General features: G+C 36.7%; 1 protein-coding gene across 3 annotated transcripts in view; it reads left to right on the forward strand.

Moving 5' to 3' along the window:
* Nucleotides 1–20,739, forward strand: part of LOC139116719 (F-box/LRR-repeat protein 7-like) — a 56,270-nt gene extending 35,531 nt beyond the window's left edge. Inside the window, exons 1-3 of one of the 3 annotated variants that reach the window (XM_070679326.1) lie at nt 1,603–1,743; nt 10,607–11,179; nt 16,681–20,739. In XM_070679326.1, the coding sequence (XP_070535427.1) occupies nt 1,710–1,743; nt 10,607–11,179; nt 16,681–17,417 (1,344 nt within the window). In that variant the 5' untranslated portion in view covers nt 1,603–1,709 and the 3' untranslated portion in view covers nt 17,418–20,739. Of the gene's footprint in view, nt 1–1,602; nt 1,744–9,952; nt 10,326–10,606; nt 11,180–16,680 lie in introns of those variants that run through there. The other 2 variants (XM_070679324.1, XM_070679325.1) reach the window with 2 other exon arrangements.
* The last annotated feature ends 817 nt before the right edge of the window (nt 20,740–21,556 follow it).

Genomic DNA, 21,556 nt, shown 5'->3' on the forward strand with positions numbered 1-21,556 from the left:
TTCTGCGGCCACATGGAAGAAAAAAATAGTTTAACAACTATTGGAAGATGAAAAATACCGCCAGAGGAAATATGTTCACATATCCAAATTAACCATTTCTTATTCAATGTGTTCTGTGTTCTGTTCTAAAACAGTCAAAATTTTCATTTGAATGTGTCTGCCTAGTTTTTGTGAATAAATAATTGTTTTTCTCAGTTCAATAATAGTAAGATTCTATCTGTATTTCTACATTTAAAACACAATTTGTCATTATTCTGTGAAAATTTATCCGTATTCCTAATTCACATGAGTAGCAAAGATGAAAGGGAATATATATAGACAGAAAAGTTGAGTGAAAATATACTTGGTGTAACTTTAAAATATTTCGATATGGCCTACCTTCAGTACCAAATCAGTGGGTGCCAATACAAAATATTATTAAACAAATCATCAGAAAAAATGCAGTAAAATTTTGGAGTCTAAAGAGCACACAGGCTTTTCAACTGTGTTCTGTTGTGGTAATATTTGCAATGGATTGTGATGACAAGAAAGTGACCAGTCATGATGTACAATGGTTTGGAGACAGATTTGAAAATATTCAAAGTAAGTTTCAGATGAGTTTGGGTTGTGGTCTTACAATAGTTACATTATAAAATGATTGTAGGAAATTACCGTGTTCAACTGAATGATGTCAGAGTTAATGAACTTCAATGATAGAGGTTGAATTCAATTATAGTACATTTTTATATTACACCCAGCATTTTTTTTGACTAACTTAACAGAGTGAAAAAGCTGTTTTGATTAAAGTTGATTGTATGAATAATACCAGCAAGTTCCAGCATTGGCCATACAACTTGTTATTTTATCTCTCCATAATTAGTCCAACAATTCCTAGTATGTTCATAGAATTCACCAACAGGGATTTAACTACTCTCTTGTTAGATCAGAATATATACATCTTACATTCTTGCTAGAATAGAAAGTTGTATTTGTGAGGTCTTGTAGTATAAACAAGATATAATGAGTTCCTGCATTTACTGGCCACCATGGCAGCATTCTTCTCTGTGTTTTTTCCCCGTTTTTTTCCCTTTCTGTTCAGAGAAGTTACCAAGCCACTCAGGAATAGCACAGCACATTACAATCTTGCTTGACGAGAAGTTTATTTTTTCAGCCGCAGCACTGTAGATCTGAACGGCATCACTGATGCTGGCATTAACCTTTTCCCGACATTTTGTGTACTTTGCAATAAACCCCACTTAGTCGGATTGTGCAGTTGTTTTTCTATTAGGAATACTTGAAAACTGTGAACCGTCTGAACTTTGGCATGGGAGCTGCATTAATTTCCGTCACAACAGTAGAAGTGATTATAAATATTGAGACAGATGGCGCAATGTGTAGTTTTGGGAGAAACACTTAAGAATTTCTACCTGGCAAAGTTTAATTACAGAGAAAAGGATGTGACCAGACAGATTTCGCACCAGCTGCCAGTAACCATGGTTACCTGCTGCTATTGACAACGGGATGACACTTTTTTTCAAACTAGTGACCTCAGCTTAATCAATAACACCCAGACCGTATTCAGACATTGTTATACGCGCTCAGTTCCAGTTGACTTTTATTGTCGCAGGAGTGTAATTTTCATTGCGCAGGGAAGACCATAGTGTGCGTATCGGTGGTTGTCGGGGGATTTTGCCCTCACCTTTACAAACTGGTTGTCGAGAATCGGAACCATGTCTACCGATGGATCAGGCAGCGCTTATTCAGGCGAGTTGATTTGTTCCTAATCGCTGATTAAGAGAGACATATGCTGTAAACATATCGTATGTCAGGGAAGTGTGCCTTGCATAGTCATGTTGTACAGCTACCAGTCTAGGATTGTTGACATGCTGGGTCCACTGGCCACGTCCATCAACACCTCCACACTTACTGCCCACTTGCCGTGTAGTTAGTGAGTTGACATTCAAACAAACTTGCTTTCATTTTGGTGTCAGTTCAGTGGAAAACTTAAGTAGCCAAGTGCACCTCTGTATTTTTATTTGTACCATATGTACCGGTATATCATTGCTATGAGATCAGTACTGACTGTCTTCCCAGCACACGCATGCACTCACAGCATTGGTTAAATCTCTGCTGTTGTGTTTACACCAAATGAAATCTGTGCTTTCTCATTCTGATAATTGACTTTAAGTGAAAAATCACCAAATCTTCATTGCTGAATATAACTGTACAAAAGTCACCTGTAAAGATGCGACCATTATCATGGTCATGTGGCCTTTGCTAGACAATGGTAGGGACACATTAAAAGATTTATCGACTGTGCCAGATTACGAACTTTATGGTCAATGAAGTCAAAGGATGGCAGGGTTAACAAAGGAAGAATAGTGTTACGTGCGAGAAACGAACAAAAGGGTGAACTCAGCAGTTAACGTTTAAACAAAATTTATTACGAAAATAAAACTAATTGCTAAGTCAGGGATAGAGTACAAGCTTTAAAAGTGTACAGACTACTTATCTCAGCTGGGACGGCAAAGCTCCAGTCTCAGAGTTGTAACAGTCAGTTGGATGAATGAACAGTCCTTGCAGGCTTGAAGCTGCACAAAGTCCACAGTATAAATCCAGCGTTGGCAGTGAAGGTCTTGAAAAGTCTTGAGAATGACTACTGCTGGAGTTTAGTAACACACAAGAGACACGATCCCAAAAGTCTGACTGGAAGCTGTGCACGTCCCTTTTATAAAGGCATATAAGAACAATCTAGAACTTTTATTGACATGCTAATTACTGTTCTAAAATTATCTCCCTTACACAACTAATCAACTTTCCAGAACATTCCAAACATGACTAATGAATTCAAGGTTGTGAGGTCATCAAGGGCAGTGACCTTGAGAATGTTCTAGACTAATTGAACTCAGGTCATGATGAGTGTGGGGGAAATGACCTACATAACACACCCCCTCTTCAAAAAAAGAAAATTTTTCAAAGAAAATCTTTCTTTTACAAATGTAATCTTGAAAGGATTTAAGTACTCAAATTTTGTTTTACTCTAAAGTAAAGTTTCTTGAAAGTGAACAACAATAAAATTTCTTGAAAGTGAACAACAATAAACTCTAAATACGAGAGAGACAGTCTGCAATTAAATTGTCTCTGCCTTTGATATGTCTAATGTCAAGATTAAACTCCTGTAACATTAAACTCCATCTTAGCAATCTCTGATTTTTGCCTTTAAATTTCTGCAGAAAAACAAGAGGGTTGTGATCAATATAAACCACTATTGGCTGATTTGAAGAAGTAACATAAACTTCAAAATGCTGTAAAGCTAATATCAAAGATAACACTCTTTTTCAATTGTAGAGTAGTTTCTCTGGGATTGGTTTCTTGGGATTTGTTAAATTTGCTAAATTTGTTAAAAATAGCAAACAGGATGATCGGTCCCATGACTATCCTCTTGCAATTTGGTATTGGAAAACTTGAAATGGCCTGAATTTGGCATAAAGTATGCATGGCAAAGTCCGGTTATTTGTATTGAGTTCTATAAAGTCATTGTTCGGCAAATACTTGGCTTCCTCCTGGAGATATTCCGCTTTCAGTCTGTCTGGATGTTGTTCCACTGGATTACTGTCGCAGACATCTTCGTTGTGATAGGTGATGTTTGTCCTCGTTGGAATGTCTTGGAACAAATGTTCATGGATTGGTTCTTTCAGCTGTTGTTGTTGTTCTGGCTGGAGGTGTGCCAACTTTGTAGACTCCAGCTTCTCCAGGATTTCTGAGTTCTGAAGCTTGACCGAGCCCAGCTTTGAGTTTAGAGTATTATCACTCAAGTCAGTTTCAGTATCACTATCTTCATAATGGTTTGAACTGACTGCACTGACAGGCTGAGTTATAGTAGGATTATCCCTATCAAAATATGGCTTAAGCATATTTATGTGACATAGCTGTTTTTGTTTTCGCCTGTCAGGTGTTATTATGATGTATTTAAATCACTCAATTTCTTATCGATTAGATATGGCCCAAAGTAACGAGCATGGAGTGGTTTGCCAGGAATTGGAAGTAGAACAAGAACTTTTTGACCTGGTTCAAACTTCCGTTTTGAGGTGTTTTTATCATATTTGGTTTTCATTGACTGCTGAGATGACTCAAGATTTTCTCTGGCTAATTCACATGCTTTAGAGAGTTTTGTACGAAAATCTGACACATATTGCAAAATATTCAGACAATCATCATCGTCTGATAGGAATTTCTCTTTAACGAGCTTAAGTGGGCCACGGACTGTATGTCCAAATACAAGCTCAAATGGGCTAAAACGAAGAGACTCTTGAATTGACTCTCTAACAGCAAGAGCAGAAAATGAATTCCTTCATCCCACTGCTTCTCTGTGTCAAAACAGTAGGTCCTAATCATGTTTTTCAAAGTTTGATGAAATCGCTCAAGAGCACCCTGACTTTCTGGATGATAGGCGGATGACCTGTACTGTTTAATGCCTAGCTGATCCATTACTTGTTGAAAAATACCAGACATAAAGTTGGAGCCTTGATCGGACTGGACACATTTAGGGAGGCCAAATAAAGTGAAAAATTTGACTAAAGCTTTCACTATAGTCTTTGTCTTTATATTTCTCAGTGGTATGGCTTCTGGGAACCGAGTTGATGTACACATAATTGTCAGCATGTACTCATTTCCTGATCTTGTTTTTGGTAGGGCCCAACACAGTCTATTAGTATCCTACTAAATGGTTCTTGAAATGCAGGAATTGGCTGTAAAGGGGCCTTTGGAATGGTCTGATTTGGCTTTCCTACCATTTGACATGTGTGACAGTTTTACAGAAATGTGCTACATCCTGCCTGAGATTAGGCCAATAAAAGTGACTGAGAATTTTATGATAAGTTTTCCTGACTCCTAAGTGACCAGCCCAGGGCGTTTCATGGGCCAGGCGCAATATTTCAGCACGGTAGGGCTTTGGAACCACATTTGATGTTTTATAGCCCAATCGTCATCAACCGAAACATCTGGAGGTCTCCATTTACGCATGAGAATACCAGATTTTGTATAATAGGAAACAGAGCTATCTGAAGTTTTACCTTCATCATCTACCCTGTCAAACAAAGACAAAATATCTGGGTCTTTGTGTTGTTCTGCAATGAGATTTGATCTAGAAAATGTCTGACTTTGGTCAGCAGAAGTTTTACTGGAAGTTTCAAATCCACGAGGGATACGGAATGATCCGTGTCAAACACCTGACTGAGAAAGGTGTCATTTAAGTCAACATCTGTGACATTATTTTTGAGAGTATTTTGATTCTCGGAAGTTTTCTTTGACATGGCTCGAGTAATGGCACATGAAGGAAATAAATCGGGTATCTCTTGTTCAATTGGCTCTGGATCCTGATCTAAACTAGGATTATCAGTCACAAGTGGATTAGTAATGACCTTGTCCCCAGCAAGGTCGTTTCCAAGAAGAAGGTGAATCCCTTCAAAAGGCAAAAAAGGCCTAATACCTAAAGTCACAGGTCCAGAAACAAAGTCCGAAGACAAATAGACATTATGGAGAGGAACAGGAATGTAGTCATTACAATCTACCCCCTTAATAAGAACTTTAGAACCTGAAAATGACTTTTCAGAAAACGGCAGGGTATCTGCCAACAAAAGAGACTGGGAAGCCCCGGTATCTCTTAAATTTTGACAGGGGTAGCGGAAGAGAAATCACTAGAAAGTGATATAAAACCATTATGAATAAATGGTTCGAAAATACCCATAATGCTATCTTGAGAAGAATTGACCTTGACCTCATTAATTGGGGATAAGAGGGGTTTAACCTCAGAAAATGTGTTGCACACATTATTAGACTCTAATTGAGTTGATGAAGAAATAAAGCCGGTGGGCTTAGATCCACTTTGACCACTTTGACCTTCACGTTTTCTTTTCAATTTGAAACACTCTGACATTAAATGGCCGTCTTTCTTACAATAATTACAAGAAAGTGTACCAAACTGTTTGTCAGAAGGAGATTGAGACTTGGGATCTGATGATGTGGGAGTGTTACTTGAACTCTGTGAACTGTTGTCATTTGATTTCTCTACTGTCCTTTGAAAAATTCTTGGATGAAAAGGAGAGTTAAATTTACCTGCATTGTTTCTGTATGAAAAGGACTGGGATGGTTTGCTGAAAATGAAGATTTGTGGGTCAATGAATAATCATCGGCCAAACGTGCAGCAACCTCCAATGTATCTGCCTTTTGTTCATTGATAAACGTCTTGATGTCACTCTCCGGATGCACCTTTTAAATTCCTCAATCAAAACAAGCTGTCGTAATTTGTCATAATTCTGACTGACCTTTTCAGAAGAACACCAGCGATCAAACAGTTGTTCTTTTGTTCGAGCAAATTCAACATAAGTTTGATCCTTCACCTTCTCACAATCCCTAAATTTCTGACGGTAAGCTTCAGGCACCAACTCATAGCCCTTGAGAATTAATTCCTTCACAGAATCATAATCTGAAGCCTGCTCTACTGACAACTGAATGTAAATTTCTCTGGCTTTACCCACCAAAGCACTCTGCAAAAGCATAGACCAGGACTCCTTAGGCCAATTCAGACTCTGAGCAATTTTCTCAAAATGAAGGAAATATTTATCAACATCCTTTTCTTGGAAAGGGGAACTAACCTGAAATGCTTAGTGATGTCAAACTTGTCTGAAGGGAAGAATTTTCCTGATTGTCCAAGCTCTAAACGTCTCATTTCTAACTGTAGTCGATGTTCTTCCAATTCTCTCTCCTTTTCTCTCTGTCTTTCTTCCATTTGTAATTCTTTGTCTTTCATTTGTAATTCTTTGTCTTTCATTTGTAATTTTCCTGCCTTTCCCTTTCTTCCATTTGCAATTTTTCCTTTTCTAATTCCAATTTCTTAAGCTCCAAATCTGCCTGTATTTCTAATTCTAATTTTTGAGTTCGAAGGAAGACTCAGGCTCATAATCTTTAAGGCAGACTCCTCAAAATGGCCAGAATTAACTAAATGTTTTGCAATCTTGAACTGAATTTCTCGCTTGCGCATAGATCTTTTGACATCTACTTTAAGGAATTTGCCAGTGCTATGAGGTTGTCTTTTCTGAGGGAATTAAATGTGTCCTGATCAAGGTCATCCATAAATTCGTCTGGCTTGAATTCCGCCATGATTGAATTTCGCTGAGTTCACAGTATACAGTAGTTTTGAAAAGGCTGTCAAAATGTTGTCAAACGGCTCAAAATATTCGTCTCCCGGACGAGCCCCCAATTTGTTACGTGCAGAGAAAACGAACAAAAGGGTGAACTCAGCAGTTAACGTTTAAACAAAATTTATTACGAAAATAAAACTAATTGCTAAGTCAGGGATAGAGTACAAGCTTTAAAAGTGTACAGACTACTTATCTCAGCTGGGACGGCAAAGCTCCAGTCTCAGAGTTGTAACAGTCAGTTGGATGAATGAACAGTCCTTGCAGGCTTGAAGCTGCACAAAGTCCACAGTATAAATCCAGCGTTGGCAGTGAAGGTCTTGAAAAGTCTTGAGAATGACTACTGCTGGAGTTTAGTAACACACAAGAGACACGATCCCAAAAGTCTGACTGGAAGCTGTGCACGTCCCTTTTATAAAGGCATATAAGAACAATCTAGAACTTTATTGACATGCTAATTACTGTTCTAAAATTATCTCCCTTACACAACTAATCAACTTTCCAGAACATTCCAAACATGACTAATTGAATTCAAGGTTGTGAGGTCATCGAGGGCAGTGACCTTGAGAATGTTCTAGACTAATTGAACTCAGGTCATGATGAGTGTGGGGGAAATGACCTACATAACAATAGTTCCACATTGCAACTGTATGGCTCAGTTGTCTGTAGTAGCTCAGAGATCAAAAGGCCAGAAAACCATTTGTATGAGGCTACACAAATGTTGTTTGTTGCAAATTCAATTAACTCAAAAAGACCATTTTCTCTCTTGCGTTGACTCAATAACCTTTGCCCCCAACAGATGAGATACAAAGCGATCATATGGACATGATTTTAGCTTAGCTAATGAGGATACATTTTCACAAAGCAAACTGTCAATTTTCAAGTGACCCGGCAATGATCATCTTTATAAAATCATTGTCATGTGAATTAAGATTGATGATTTCAGTCAACCATTTTGACAAGTCACCCAATCACAATCGTTTGGCCTCTGATTACCACTCGCACAACATTTAGTTCCTAATGGTCACAACATTTTTTATAATTTAATTAAAGTAAATACACAAATAGATGTTAATGAGAGTAGTGGCTGTTTTACCTAATAGTCAGCCACTTGACAGTAATGGTTGATTCAAAGCCTGAAATAACTGGGATTGTCCAGAACCATCCAGGCATGTCTGACGCACTGACCACTGTTGGCCGAATTCCATGTCACCGTGTTGGCTGCCTAGATGGTAAATTGTCCTCACCATTTGAGTGCGGTGGTTCAATTTTTGGTCAATGGCTGGCTTGAGGGTAAAGACGACAGACACAGTTGAACTAATGAGATAATAACAGCTTGCCAAAATTTGGAAAATCAGTTATCACCTACTGGCAGTGTAGAAATTGAAACACTTTATTATGCGGTTGACAGTCTGTTTTTGTTACTAGAGTTCAACATTGCTATCATGATAAAGCATGATTTTCTTCAGCTGTGCTGTTAATATACCACGGTACTAGAGTGATCAAAGAAATCTTGCATTGGAAGGCATGCATAAATAGCAAAGTCATTTTTAGCATCATTGGTTTAAAAAGAGCAAGAGTTCAGCTTGAATTTGACAATCCCTGATGAGTGCTATCATATCACTTGTAGGTTGTCAAAGGGTACGGTATGCATCCCTTTGTAATCAATGAATGCATTGACAATGTCAGAATTCCTTTTGTCCATTGACTGTGTCAGATCTGTCAGTAGTCAAAGTTGAGTTCATCCCCTTTACATGCATACAGTTGGTCTATTGATCAAGCAAGACAGCAATGCCACTCTGCATTGATTATCAATTATGACATGTTCAATTGTCCCCAATTTATATCAATAAATATGTTCACAAATATAAAGGAGATATTTTAAATTAATCAATTTTGTTTCACCAAAAATAAAAAAAAAAATTGTGATGAATTGTTTTATTTTATATTTGTGATCAATTCTAATGCATATACAAGTTTACAATTCTGAATACAGTATCCAACAAAGTATGTATTTAAGTAATTGTATCGATTTTTTTTGAAATATTTTTTCAGTGATGGATACATATACTGAATATTGAGAATGTAATAAATGTTACTCATTAGATTTAAAACTGTATAGATAAGCTTTTTGTGCATTTGTGTTTATCTTCTGCCTCCCTCCAACACTTCTTCCTCTGCCACATACACTAGCGTACATCATGAATAAGTTTAAGTGAATTCATACATGACACAGTGAGACTGTCAGTGATTATTAAAACACTGACAGTAACCATGACAACATACCTCGCATTAACATTCAGTTTTGAATAATAATATAAAGTTGTTTATTGCTTGAGAGACTTCAAAAATAGTTGTTATAAGCAACACAGATACCCTTCATACATCTCACGGCAAATGCACCGTACTCCATATTGGTGTGTACAGTATTTGAAAACAATATATGCTTGACACAATGTCTATTTTGACCCCAGGTCAAACTACAGTGGAATTTACAGACAAATAAATTTGACTGCAAAGGTTGAGCTCCGTGAGGCTGAGACAAGATTTGTGCACTGTGGACAGATTCAAAAATGAATGTTTCCAAGATAGTGTGAAACCAAATTACTATGGTGACAGAAGATAATGCAGATTAGTAAAAAAATTGTTGTTATATTGTAACTTGTTCCGTACTTCATCACAGGGATATTGTGTAGTGTAATTTTTCTCAAAATGGAGTACTTTTTGCCAGTTCTGACTCCTAAATTTCAATCATTTGAAATTTCCAAACATGAGCTAATAAATAACAAAAATACAAATACAGGTACATCTTTACAAAATACATTTTTTATCAGAAAAGATATCTTTCAATGGACAATGGCAGACCATTGAAATATAATCTAAACTATGTCGATAACAACTTTGATGTAGGTTTTCCAATCGATAATAAACACCCATGTTTTGTTGACAAGGCAACCTTCACCAAAAGGTCACCGGGTCAACACCTAAAATCATTTCTCAAACCTGTTTGCGGTCTGAACACTCAGAACAAATCAAGCGTATCTCCTTCATGTTTCTTTGCTAGTTGGTGGATTTTTCCGCCATGCTGTTTTACATCTCTGGTGTGGGGACACACAGCTACCGGTATGATTGTCATAGAGAAGACTACTGGTATATGTGAAAGAATTCTACGCATTGATGTATTTGGAGCATTATGTTAGAACAGTAACATGTGTTGAAAAGCGGATTGATGCTGTGAGAAGGATTGACAGGGAATCAAGAATGTGTTATTGTGGATATGTAGAGAATAAAAAGATTGTAAAGCTACCATTGTGATTAGATCAAATGGTTTTACATATTACCTCTCAAAACCAACAGTTTCCCATCAACCAGTTTTATTTATTTTTTCAGTTTTCTAAATCCTGAATATTTTTCCTATCCTGTCTTTCCAGACCAAGTACGGACAGATGGCAGTATGTCCATGAACTCTGGGAATATTTCCAGCAGTGGAAATGTTTCTAATGGAAACATGTCGAGTACGCCAGTCTCCAGTGCCAGCGATGCTGACATCGAGCGGCACGGAACTCGGAAAAAGACCCGGACGAAAGTACACCATTTATCCATGTTTGATATGATACCCAATGGACTCGTCATAAAAATATTTTCGTATTTATCCACAACGGAATTATGTAAATGCACGCAAGTCTGCCGACTTTGGTACCATCTCAGCTGGGAGCCAACGCTGTGGCGAACGATTAAACTCAACAGTTATTCGATAAATGTGGATAAAGCACTGAGGATTCTTACAAAGCGACTCTGCAGAGAAACTCCAAATGTGTGCCTTACAGTGCAAAAAATTGTCCTTTCTGGATGTGAACAGTTAACAGATCGAGGACTCTTTGTCATCGCAAAGCGTTGTCCAGAATTACAAAAGTTGGAACTTTCGGGATGCGCGTATATCAGCAATGAGGCGCTGTTTGAAGTCATTTCAAGATGTCCACACTTAGATTACTTGGATATCTCAGGTAAGATCTTTCACCCCTTCATTTCGTAAATAATGGATCAATCTTATTGTGTTCAACATTATTCACATTCATTTGTAGGTATGTCACTGTCATATGAATGTCATGGTTTCTACTTTCAGTGTTTAGAAACGGCCTGGAGATGATTAGATGATTGTGAAGCTGTTGACATCAAATATCAAACGAAATGAATGTACTTTTCAGAAAATTAGAATCAGAAAGTTGACAGTATTCATCAAATTCTTATTGTTCTTTCTCTCTCCCAATGTATCAAAACATACATTAAGCACTTTATTCAGCAACACATTTATCAATACTTGTTCATTGGACTGAATAGACAACAGTTCACAGTGTAGGTGTTTTTACTGAAATTAATATCCTGTCATCAAAACACTGGATAGTGGTCAAACAGCAGGAAATATTGAAAATCATATTTCCTGTCTGTTTTCAGGTGAGAATGATTTGATGCGTCAAAGATATTCAAAACAATGTTGTCCAAATCCTGGTGTTGACATAAAAATGATCTACACACCCCCATTCTCACTGTATAGAGTCCCCATGACCCTATATATACTTAGTGTCAAGTGGGCTGTACCACTTTAAACAGTGGGAAAAAGGGTTAAATTTGCAGCACTATTATCAGGGAAAAGAAATGAAGTTATATTTTCTGAATGCATGGGTTCTCACCGTGTTCAAATAATGTGGTTTATGTTCAACATGGAGGTTCTGACATGTACACTTCAGTAAAACCAACACAGAAGTTACAATGTACCACTGAAGGAGGTCGACTTAATTTATCAAAACGAAATGTACAAAACGCTGGGTTCAAAGGTCACATCTCTCGGTATTTACGGCCAATCAATTATCCCTGAAAAGTTAATACATTGAAATGAGGCTGACATTATATATCAAATTTAATCACTCCTCGGCACAGGCCACATCAATAAATTCCATGTTTTTATAGACAGTTCTGATACCATGTCAATCCGGCGCTATTGCGGCAAATATCTGAAAGAAATTTGGGAAATTGGGATCGATAAAGAATTGAAATATGATGAGAATTTTAGTTTCAAGACACTTGAAATTCAAATGTCAAAAAACAAAAAAAATTGATCAGCAAATTTCATGTGTACTATGCCACAGTTCAATCCCCAAACAAATCATTGGTTGATTTTGGAATCAGTGTAAATAAGATGAGTGATGTAATTTTGTTCAAAATATTTTTTTTTGATATACACAGACATTAAGAAGGTAACATTTATTAGAAATTTGTGAAATTTGTAAGGTCTGTTATAGATTAAAAACTGGGTAGAACAATAAATTTTCAAACTGGCATTACTATAAGACAAAAATTCGTAGAACTTGAATCTTTTTGGACATATATTTTAAACTGTGATACTGTCAGAAATGTTTTTCATTGATTTTTTCTTTCAACTTTAGAATTCAAACAGAGAATATCTATTATGTAAATATTGATAATGTCAATTACTGACATTGTTATTTCTTCAATGGAATATAAATTGCTAGCAGTCTTCTATTGCTGTGTCATTATACTGTAATTATGTATAGAGAATAGAAATGAGCCTTTTTAAACATGAAATAGACCAGTACTTTGTAAAATATAGATATAGATATTAATGTCTAGGTTCCAAACATAAAGTAAGTTCTAGTTAGTAAAAAATAAATTAGCATACTGGTGCAGCTTAGCATTTCTGATTTTTTTACATTTGTAGATAAATAGATCAAAGAAAACCAATGTTTTCTACCCTCATTTCCACGGTCAGTAAAAAGAATGAAATCTATTATGATTAATTATTACCATAAATTTATCATCATCTGACAATCAAAAGCAGGAAATAAAATCATTTCCCAAAATAATTAATACATGTTAAATCTTTTGATGTACAATCGGCTTTTCTTGAATTGTACATAAATTTTTTTATTAAAATTTTGCGGTTTCAGGGATTAATATCATTTTGATTGATATATGTCATATTTCTGTTGTCTAGTGAAATTCCACCAACTGTCACTGTTGTAAGCTGGTCGGCAAATACTTGTCAACAAAAGATGTTGAAAACTGCTGGTATTGCAACCACTTCTATGGCTGTGCAATCTTTTTGACCATTTTATGTTATCTGTGTCATTTGAACAAAGAGCGTTTTCTACTAGTGGCATATTCTCACAAAATGAACTAAAAAAAATTGAAAAGATTGGAACATACCCCAACATTTGTATATTTGTATGTGATGACACCAGAGCCCACCGGTATATTGACATTTTTTTTCTACACTGTGCATTGATAGCAGTTTCTATGACTGTCAGTGAAATCATATTGAAACCCTTTGCATTCAGCATTCAATGGTAGAGTTTGTAGATTTGATTTAGTTTCACTCTACAAGTGAAATTAAGTCTCTACATATGTTCATTTTGACTGCTTTTGATACATCATTTGTGTGAGGACCCTGTATGACACTGAAATGTTAGAATTCTTGGCAGTTCACAATGCCATGGCTTGTAGTAGACCATAGACTGTACAATGCAACAAGCATGTCAGTAAAATCTACCAAAGTTGTCCAGGAATGTTGTCTCTTTTGGTATCATTCAGTTGATCTGGTTTACACTTACAACTCTGAACACCATCTCACTTTAATAAAGCATGATAGAATAGAGATAATGGTGTTAGAGTGATGCCATCCCATTATTGCTCAACTTGTGAAGCTTAGATATGCTGCATTCTTTTGACATGACACAGAAACTATTTGTGTGGGGAAAAAAAGACTGGTTGTTGAAAATGTCAATTTGAAATGTTGGACTGATGCCAATATACATGAATGCCTGAGTAGGATACACATGATACATTCAGTGGTAGAAATTTGAATAAACATCCGCCAATGATATCGAGTCATGCAAAATGACAATTTTTGTATGGTTTTATATAACCAGCAAGCAAATCAATATGATAATGGAAATTGTGATATGATATTTGGTTTTTTTGGCATTTCAGTGTAATATTTGTGAATTTTTGACATAACAGAACAGTTGCTAGTCATTAATTTTGGTACTGGCAGGATGTCCAAACTTGTCTAATCTCTTTGAAGTCATTTATAATATAAATGACAACTATAATGTTTACATGTATGTGAAGGATCTGTGGAGAAAGATGACACAACATGTACATTTCAAGGAATCCTTTTAAATTTATATGTTGATTCTGTGGCATTGCAAGTTAAACACTTGGGGAAAATTATTTATAAAGTACTTAAAATGCTGAAAAAGAGCAGCAAATGTTGTTGGGTTTGTCTCTGAAAAAATGTGTTGGTGTTTGGGGGTTTGAAAATGGTTGGCATTTTAATGGTGTGCAGAATCATAAATTACCTGAAAAAAGTGTGAGGTAGAGGCGGCGGCCATTGTTTCCTATACACTGCACCGTATTGAAGGTGTGGTGATATATGACTTTGCTTACGTCGTCCTTTCATCCTCGGAATTACTTGGTGTCTGTAAAAACGCATTGTTCAATTGAAAGAGTGTGAGTACTCAAAGTGCCTTTGGTCAAAACACCGCTTGCCAACACCTCAGTAAAAAATGAATAAATAATTATAAACAACTTGTCCATGCAAAACATACAACTGAATTAGAATAAAAACAGGAATTCCATGAATTATTTGTTTGTTGGTATTTTATAAAATGTTTTTTAAGTTTTTCATAACGTCTTTCTGTTCAAAGCCATTTAAATATACTAAAGTTGGAATATGTACTCAAAATGTACGGTACATGAGGAGCGCCCTACCATAATGAAACATTTCTCTCACAAGGCAAATTACCAATTCCTTAGAATGTCAAAAATTTACCGTAAATTCACCTGATTTAGAGAAACAAGGTCATGATTGTCATAATATGAGCAAACAGAGAACTATATGGTACAATAATGACAAAATCACTGAATGACTTTAGTTGTATTGATGTACAATTGTTATTCATTACGCTTTTCCACAAAGAAACTCTCCCATAGTCCATGTACTCGTTACATGGACTTGAAGACGAAAGCAGTCAACTGTATCAAATGTGTTTGTCGGCAGCCACTCCATACAAGACGAATGCTTTTTGACAACAAAATGCCAAAAGTTTGTTGCCTGAGGGGTGCATTTCTGATGTCTTTTCACAGTGGCTAACTGTTGTGGAAACAAACCAAAGCAAGGCCATAGGTGGACTTTGAATAACACTTGGCATCTATGACTAGTCATTTTTTTCAACTGCGAAGGTTTGCCGACGCCTGAAATAATACAGTGAAGTTGTACTCACAGTTAGGGACACTTATGGTAAATGTTTAAAGAGTAACATTGAAGATTTTGTGAGTTTGTTTGCTTTAAAGTGTCAAATTGAACAGCCAGTGAAACCTCAAAATGTCTTCATTTGCGATCTTTGTTACAGTAAATTTTGAAGCTAACATCTGAGTCAACATTTGCATATTCAGAACTGTGTAAAAGCTCTCAGAAAGCAACGAATATTTGCAAGTCCATTTAAAGTCCACCCCTTCAAAGACTCAAGCCAATGTTGTTTTCCATGCATCTTTATCTCAGACAAAATCATGAATTGTGTGAGTGACATTGGGTTTTGCTTGCCACAACTTAGCATCAATGGTGCCTTTTATTGCAATTTGCCAGATTTCCTGTTTGTCATGATATATTGTCGATGCTTACTAAATACCAATTCACTGTGAACAAAATCCAGGAAAGATTTATCCATGTTGCATTTATCGTTACTCCTGAAGTTTATCCATAGCTGTTAAAATGCCACAACACATTACTTTTGGTAGACTGTCACAGCCCCTTGACACACACAGTGACTGGTGTACCCTGGCTTTATATAAATAGTGAGCTGGTTCAGCCGGAGACTGTGAATTCATCAGCTCATAGACCCAGTTTATGCCCAGCCAGGCCACATCTAGTGTGCAGCCAGCAAGGGGCTGTGAGAGAATCTATGCTTTTGAATGCAGTGACAGTTTGAAACACTTACAGTTTACATGGACTTCAAAAACATACCTGCATTCATGACTAGATTGTCATGTGTTTGCAACGGTGACTGTGGTAAAACTTCAAAACTTTTGAATTTTCAAACTTTGAAAGGCTATAATTTTAAGGAACATGTTTGTATTTTGCTGATTGGTGTTGCATAGTTGATTCATCCAGTTTATTGACAACACTACCCAATGTATCCATGTAAGATCAAAGTTGACAACAATTTGCAACAAAGTAACAGAAACATTTAATACATGTAATTTATCAGAGTCTGTGAGATCAGAAAGTCAATTTTATTTTGTATTCCTATATCATTGCTTGATACAGTGTTTTCAGTAAGATATGTTGCTGAATCCAAAACTATCAAATTAATAATCCACATCATCATGGAACACACCTGTTTAGAAATCATATAATTTCCATTCTGTCGAGGGCACTATATACTTCATTTCATCTAATAATATTTCTCTACTTTATATCTTCTTGCAGGCTGCCATCAAATAACTTGTATTGATTTGTCGTTAGAGGCGAGTCTTAATGTTTGTCCGCTTCATGGTAAGCGTATCCAGATACGCCATTTGGATATGACAGACTGTTATGGTCTTGAAGATGCAGGACTGAAGATAATTGCATCCAATTGTACTGATCTCGTTAATTTGTATTTACGGCGCTGTGTTCGCGTAACCGATCTTGGAGTACAGTTTGTCGCAAGCTACTGTACAATGTTGCGTGAACTCTCGGTGAGTGACTGCTATAGGATCACTGATTACGCATTGCGAGACATCGCGAGATCCAATCCCAGGCTTCGATATTTGAGTGTTGCTAAATGTGACCTTGTGACTGATATCGGTGTGCGGTATATCGCCAAGTACTGCTACAAAATCAGGTACCTTAACGTGAGAGGCTGTGAGCAGGTTACAGATGTGGCAATGGAACACCTGGCTCGTAACTGCCAACGACTCCGGTCGCTCGATATCGGCAAGTGCACTGCCATTACGGACGCAGGGCTGATCATCGTCGCAGCAAACTGTATGGGACTTCGGAGACTCAGTATCAAATCGTGTCTTGGAATTACCGATAAAGGGATTCTGGCGCTGGCCAAATGCTGCCCTGATCTGCAGCAGCTTAACATTCAAGACTGCAATCTGACCTTGGAAGCATACCATGCCGTCAAACGGCAATGTAAGAGATGTATCATTGAGCATACAAACCCTGCATTCTACTGATTCCTGTGAATACCAAGGCAACTTACACACGCACCCTCCAAGTAAGGAAATCAAACTTTCATATAAGGAATGTGAAAGTCCAAATAAGGTAACAAAAGCTCCAGATAAGATAGTAAGGCATAAGTATTTGCAGTGTTTTTAGGGACAAGGGATTTTCTTGTAAATTGTATCAGTATTAGCCATTATAGTTGTCTTCACTCAAAAAAATAAGGGCAAGGTTTCTTTTCAATCAACGCAAACAGAACATGCTATAGCAGGATGTACTGATTGGCTCATGAAGAAAACCAATACCTGTTCATCAGCCAATCAGTAAGGATACCTGCATAATTGTGGACAGTGCATAAAAAAGCAATTGAAACAGTTTAGAAATCCTTCTTTTGTATCTAATTTTGGTGCCAAGAAAGTGACAAAGTTGTTCTTGAAAAGCCTTGAAAATGCAAGTTATCTCAATGTCTGGACCTTTTCAAAACAAATCACCAATGATTGCCTTCAAGATGATCAAAGTTTACTCAACAATGTAGAACTGCGGTGCCTTGTTCAGATTGCCTTGCTGTTGACATCATCTGTGTATGATGCAAAATTTCATCCTAAAATAGTACACGCTTGATGATTTGTTTAGGACAGGAATTTGAAATCTCTTGAAGATGTGAAGATTTGTTGTTTGAAATCCTGGCAGTGTTATGCAAGATTGACCAGGGCAAAGTTGGACGTGTGGTCAAGAGAGGTCATTCTGTGTTCGGGCCATGAGGTAAAAGGATAAAAATCTATGATTGTTTTGTAAATCATAACAATAGAGGTACATTTGTACCAGGATGACATTTATTAGGATGTGGTGATGACATGGAATTCAAAATACTAGACATTCTTCAAGAGATTTTCAAATCAAACTGCCTTGGTAAAATCATTCATCTGGTGTGCTGCAATTGAGCTTTTCACTTTGAAATGGAGGATTATTGAGTGATGTATTTTAATTTGCCGTACGTGCCACTCAGTGTACTCTAAGGTCCAGACAATGAGGGACTTAGAACTCTCAATCTGCATTAATGCAGTGGTGAAGTGGGCGACTCATATCTCAGTCAGTTCACAGAGAGTCACCCAACCTGGAGCTAGGTTTTGGGATAATCACAAAATTGCAGTGTAAATCAAAAAAGTGATGTTGATGCAGCGCGACTGAGTTGATACAATGACAGAGAATCCATAGATGAGGGGAAATACAGGGACACAATGGGGTACATTGGCAAGACATTTATCCACAATAGACAGGAAGGAGACATTCAAACACCGGATCAGAGTAATGGACATTTTGTAAATAGAAAGGCTTCAGTACACATTTCTTGGGGGGAGTTTGGGGGGTTTAGGAGAATTTGGGGATAAAAGTGAGTTATTTATTTACTTGGCTGTAAATACCGTAACAGTGACAGGAATTTAATGTTGTATATACTGTGACATAAAAAGTTAAACAGTTTATCATTTTATTTTGTTTTGAGGGATGCAGTATCCCTGTTATGTTCTCTACCATGTTTCCATGGAAACTCTGAGAATACAAGTTAACTTTTCAAAGAGTTCAGTTACCTTACGGTATAACAAGCATGACAGATAGAAACAGTCACAGCCAAAATTACGCTGATTTTTTCGGCATTTAGTGTTTTTTAGACATTTCCCCAGTTTAAAGTTTTTAAAGTGTTTCCATGGTAACATGACAATTAGGAGCGATCACCCATTCTATCAGTAGATATTTTGTAAGATACTAACCACACAAAACTAATAGTCATACCATCTGTACAGAATGTCAGTCTTAGTTAGCTATGGTTTTAAATAAGATCCGTTCAGAGTCAAGTAACTCTGGACACAAACCTATTGAAAAGAAACCATAATCTCTTTTAAAATGTTTAAACATTAAAAAAAAAGATTTTATGAAGTATTATATAAGAGTCTTCCATACACAAACCCAAAAGCTTTGATTCTGTCAAAATACATTTGAAATAAGTTCATCAAATGTTTAAAAAAAAAGAGAAACAAAATATGTTATTGTAATTAATTTGAGCCAAGCTTCTCAATGAATTTGCTGTCTCCCTGTTTTGTAACTAACCATTCTTCAGTACAAGCTTTCAACTGCCAATTTTTTTTATTTTTCTTTTTCATAAAATGTAAATTTTTTTCAAAGTAACAATCACACATTTTGTGGACAATCACCATTTTGAAGCAGAAGTTGACATGTCAATACCCTAGCAGTACGGAGTTTGAAAAAAATATTAACAAAACTTGAGTTGCATCAGGATTGTACGTGATAGGTGTGTTTTGGAATACGTATGCTACATAGACTATTCCATTCTCACAGTATGGTGACTTTTTTTATCTCATCCATTGTTCAGTGAGTCTGCCACCCCTCCTATGACTTCCACAAAGACTTCACAAAGACACCCTGTCTGACCAGCACATATTTTCGGAAATATTCCGGGACGATCCTCTCAAACATAAAATCACATTTTCTTCTCCACATGATCCATTGATTGAATGCAAGAAGCATGCAAGGAAACTTCCTTGCAAGCTAATAATAAAAAATTCCAAAAGTTGTTTGGATTGTGTGACTTCACCATGGCAACCTTCGGTACTGGTGGTCCAGGGATGACATGAAATGACCTCTGACCTTAGTTTCTGACTGCGGAACACCAATCAGAATGCTGTATGGCAATAGGCTGTCATCATGGGAATGGATGTTTACTTTTAACAAGTTAATAAACCGTTCAACACCATGTTTTATGTTTCTCCAGACAGATGTATCTTTGATTTTTACACTTGCCAGTAAACTGATGACAAAACTCAGACATAACAAGTCATTTTTATTCCAGTTTCTGCTATTTCAAAACACATTAGGGCACTGCTATTACAGTTTGGTTTTAGTTTGCCATTGTACATCAGAGATTGGGAAAAAAATTACAGCCAGATTCATGAGATAACAGGTGCATTCAGCAAAAGTGAGGCAAAGAAATAATGATAAATAAAAAGTTTGATTTGCATCACAAAAAATTTTGATCCATCTACACTCAGAAAATTGATTGAAATATTCAGTTCGTGTAAAGGTTGCTGTGTCTATCTGGAGTTAAAATCAAAATTAATGCGTTCCTTTGTTCGGTTATTGTCAGCATCGGCCACTAATGCCTGATAACGCTAAAATTTTAATCCAGATGGACAACTGACGGCGCAGACTAATAGACTGTATTGACCTCTGACCTGTAAACCACCATGCTTGATGAATTATCTTGTTGACAGCTCAGCAAGAGTCCGGTAGTGTGTTCTCCAAGGTCAGGTCATGTTCTCCAAGGTCAGGTCATGTTCCTCCAAGGTCAGGTCACTGAATAGTGATCCATGGACATGCGGCGGGTGTGAAACATGTCATAAGATCCTTCTGTACAAGCGGCAGGGTGTGAAATAAGGACACAATGCATTGTGGGAGTTCTCCTCTCTCACAAATGGCTTGATTCAAATCATAGTACCAACTGGGGGTGTTTTTCATGCTGGGTAGATTTCTCCAAAGCATATATTATGAGTAAAATTGGATGAACGGTGTCCACTTGCTTTTGTCATATTATTTTCATTTCCTATTGATTTGGACAATCAGATGCTTGTCGTATTAAAGCTGGAGCAATTTTCAGTTTTTCAAATCAAAAAAAAATTTTGACAAAGTAAAATCTTCCCATGTCACCAGTGTCTTGCTAAAATATGTTCTCTAAGAAGTACAAGTATTTTGCAAATTTTGTTGAGGTTGATATTTTACCAAAACCATTCATGCATCGATCATCTATGGTGACACAGTTTGCAGGAAATTTGAGATTTTGCTAAGTTGGGTCAAAACATTTCAGCAGACACCAGTATTGGTACATTAATGCCACACTCAAATCAACAGTCAGACAAAGCACATAATCAGATGCTTGTAATGCAACACCATTTCTTGTTGTGCCTTTTGAGACCCTGGTTGCGTCCAATCTGATGATGAGATACTTGTAATTGTACTTGACATAAAAAGTTCTAATTAGTATGTGAAATCAGAGACAGATGAATTTAAGATATAAAGTCACATCACTTGCAGTGGGTTGGTGTCAGGTTTTATGGACAACCGTCTGCTTGTGCAAAACAATTCT

This window comes from Ptychodera flava, chromosome 18 (genome assembly GCF_041260155.1).
Source record: "Ptychodera flava strain L36383 chromosome 18, AS_Pfla_20210202, whole genome shotgun sequence".
Lineage (NCBI taxonomy): Eukaryota > Metazoa > Hemichordata > Enteropneusta > Ptychoderidae > Ptychodera > Ptychodera flava.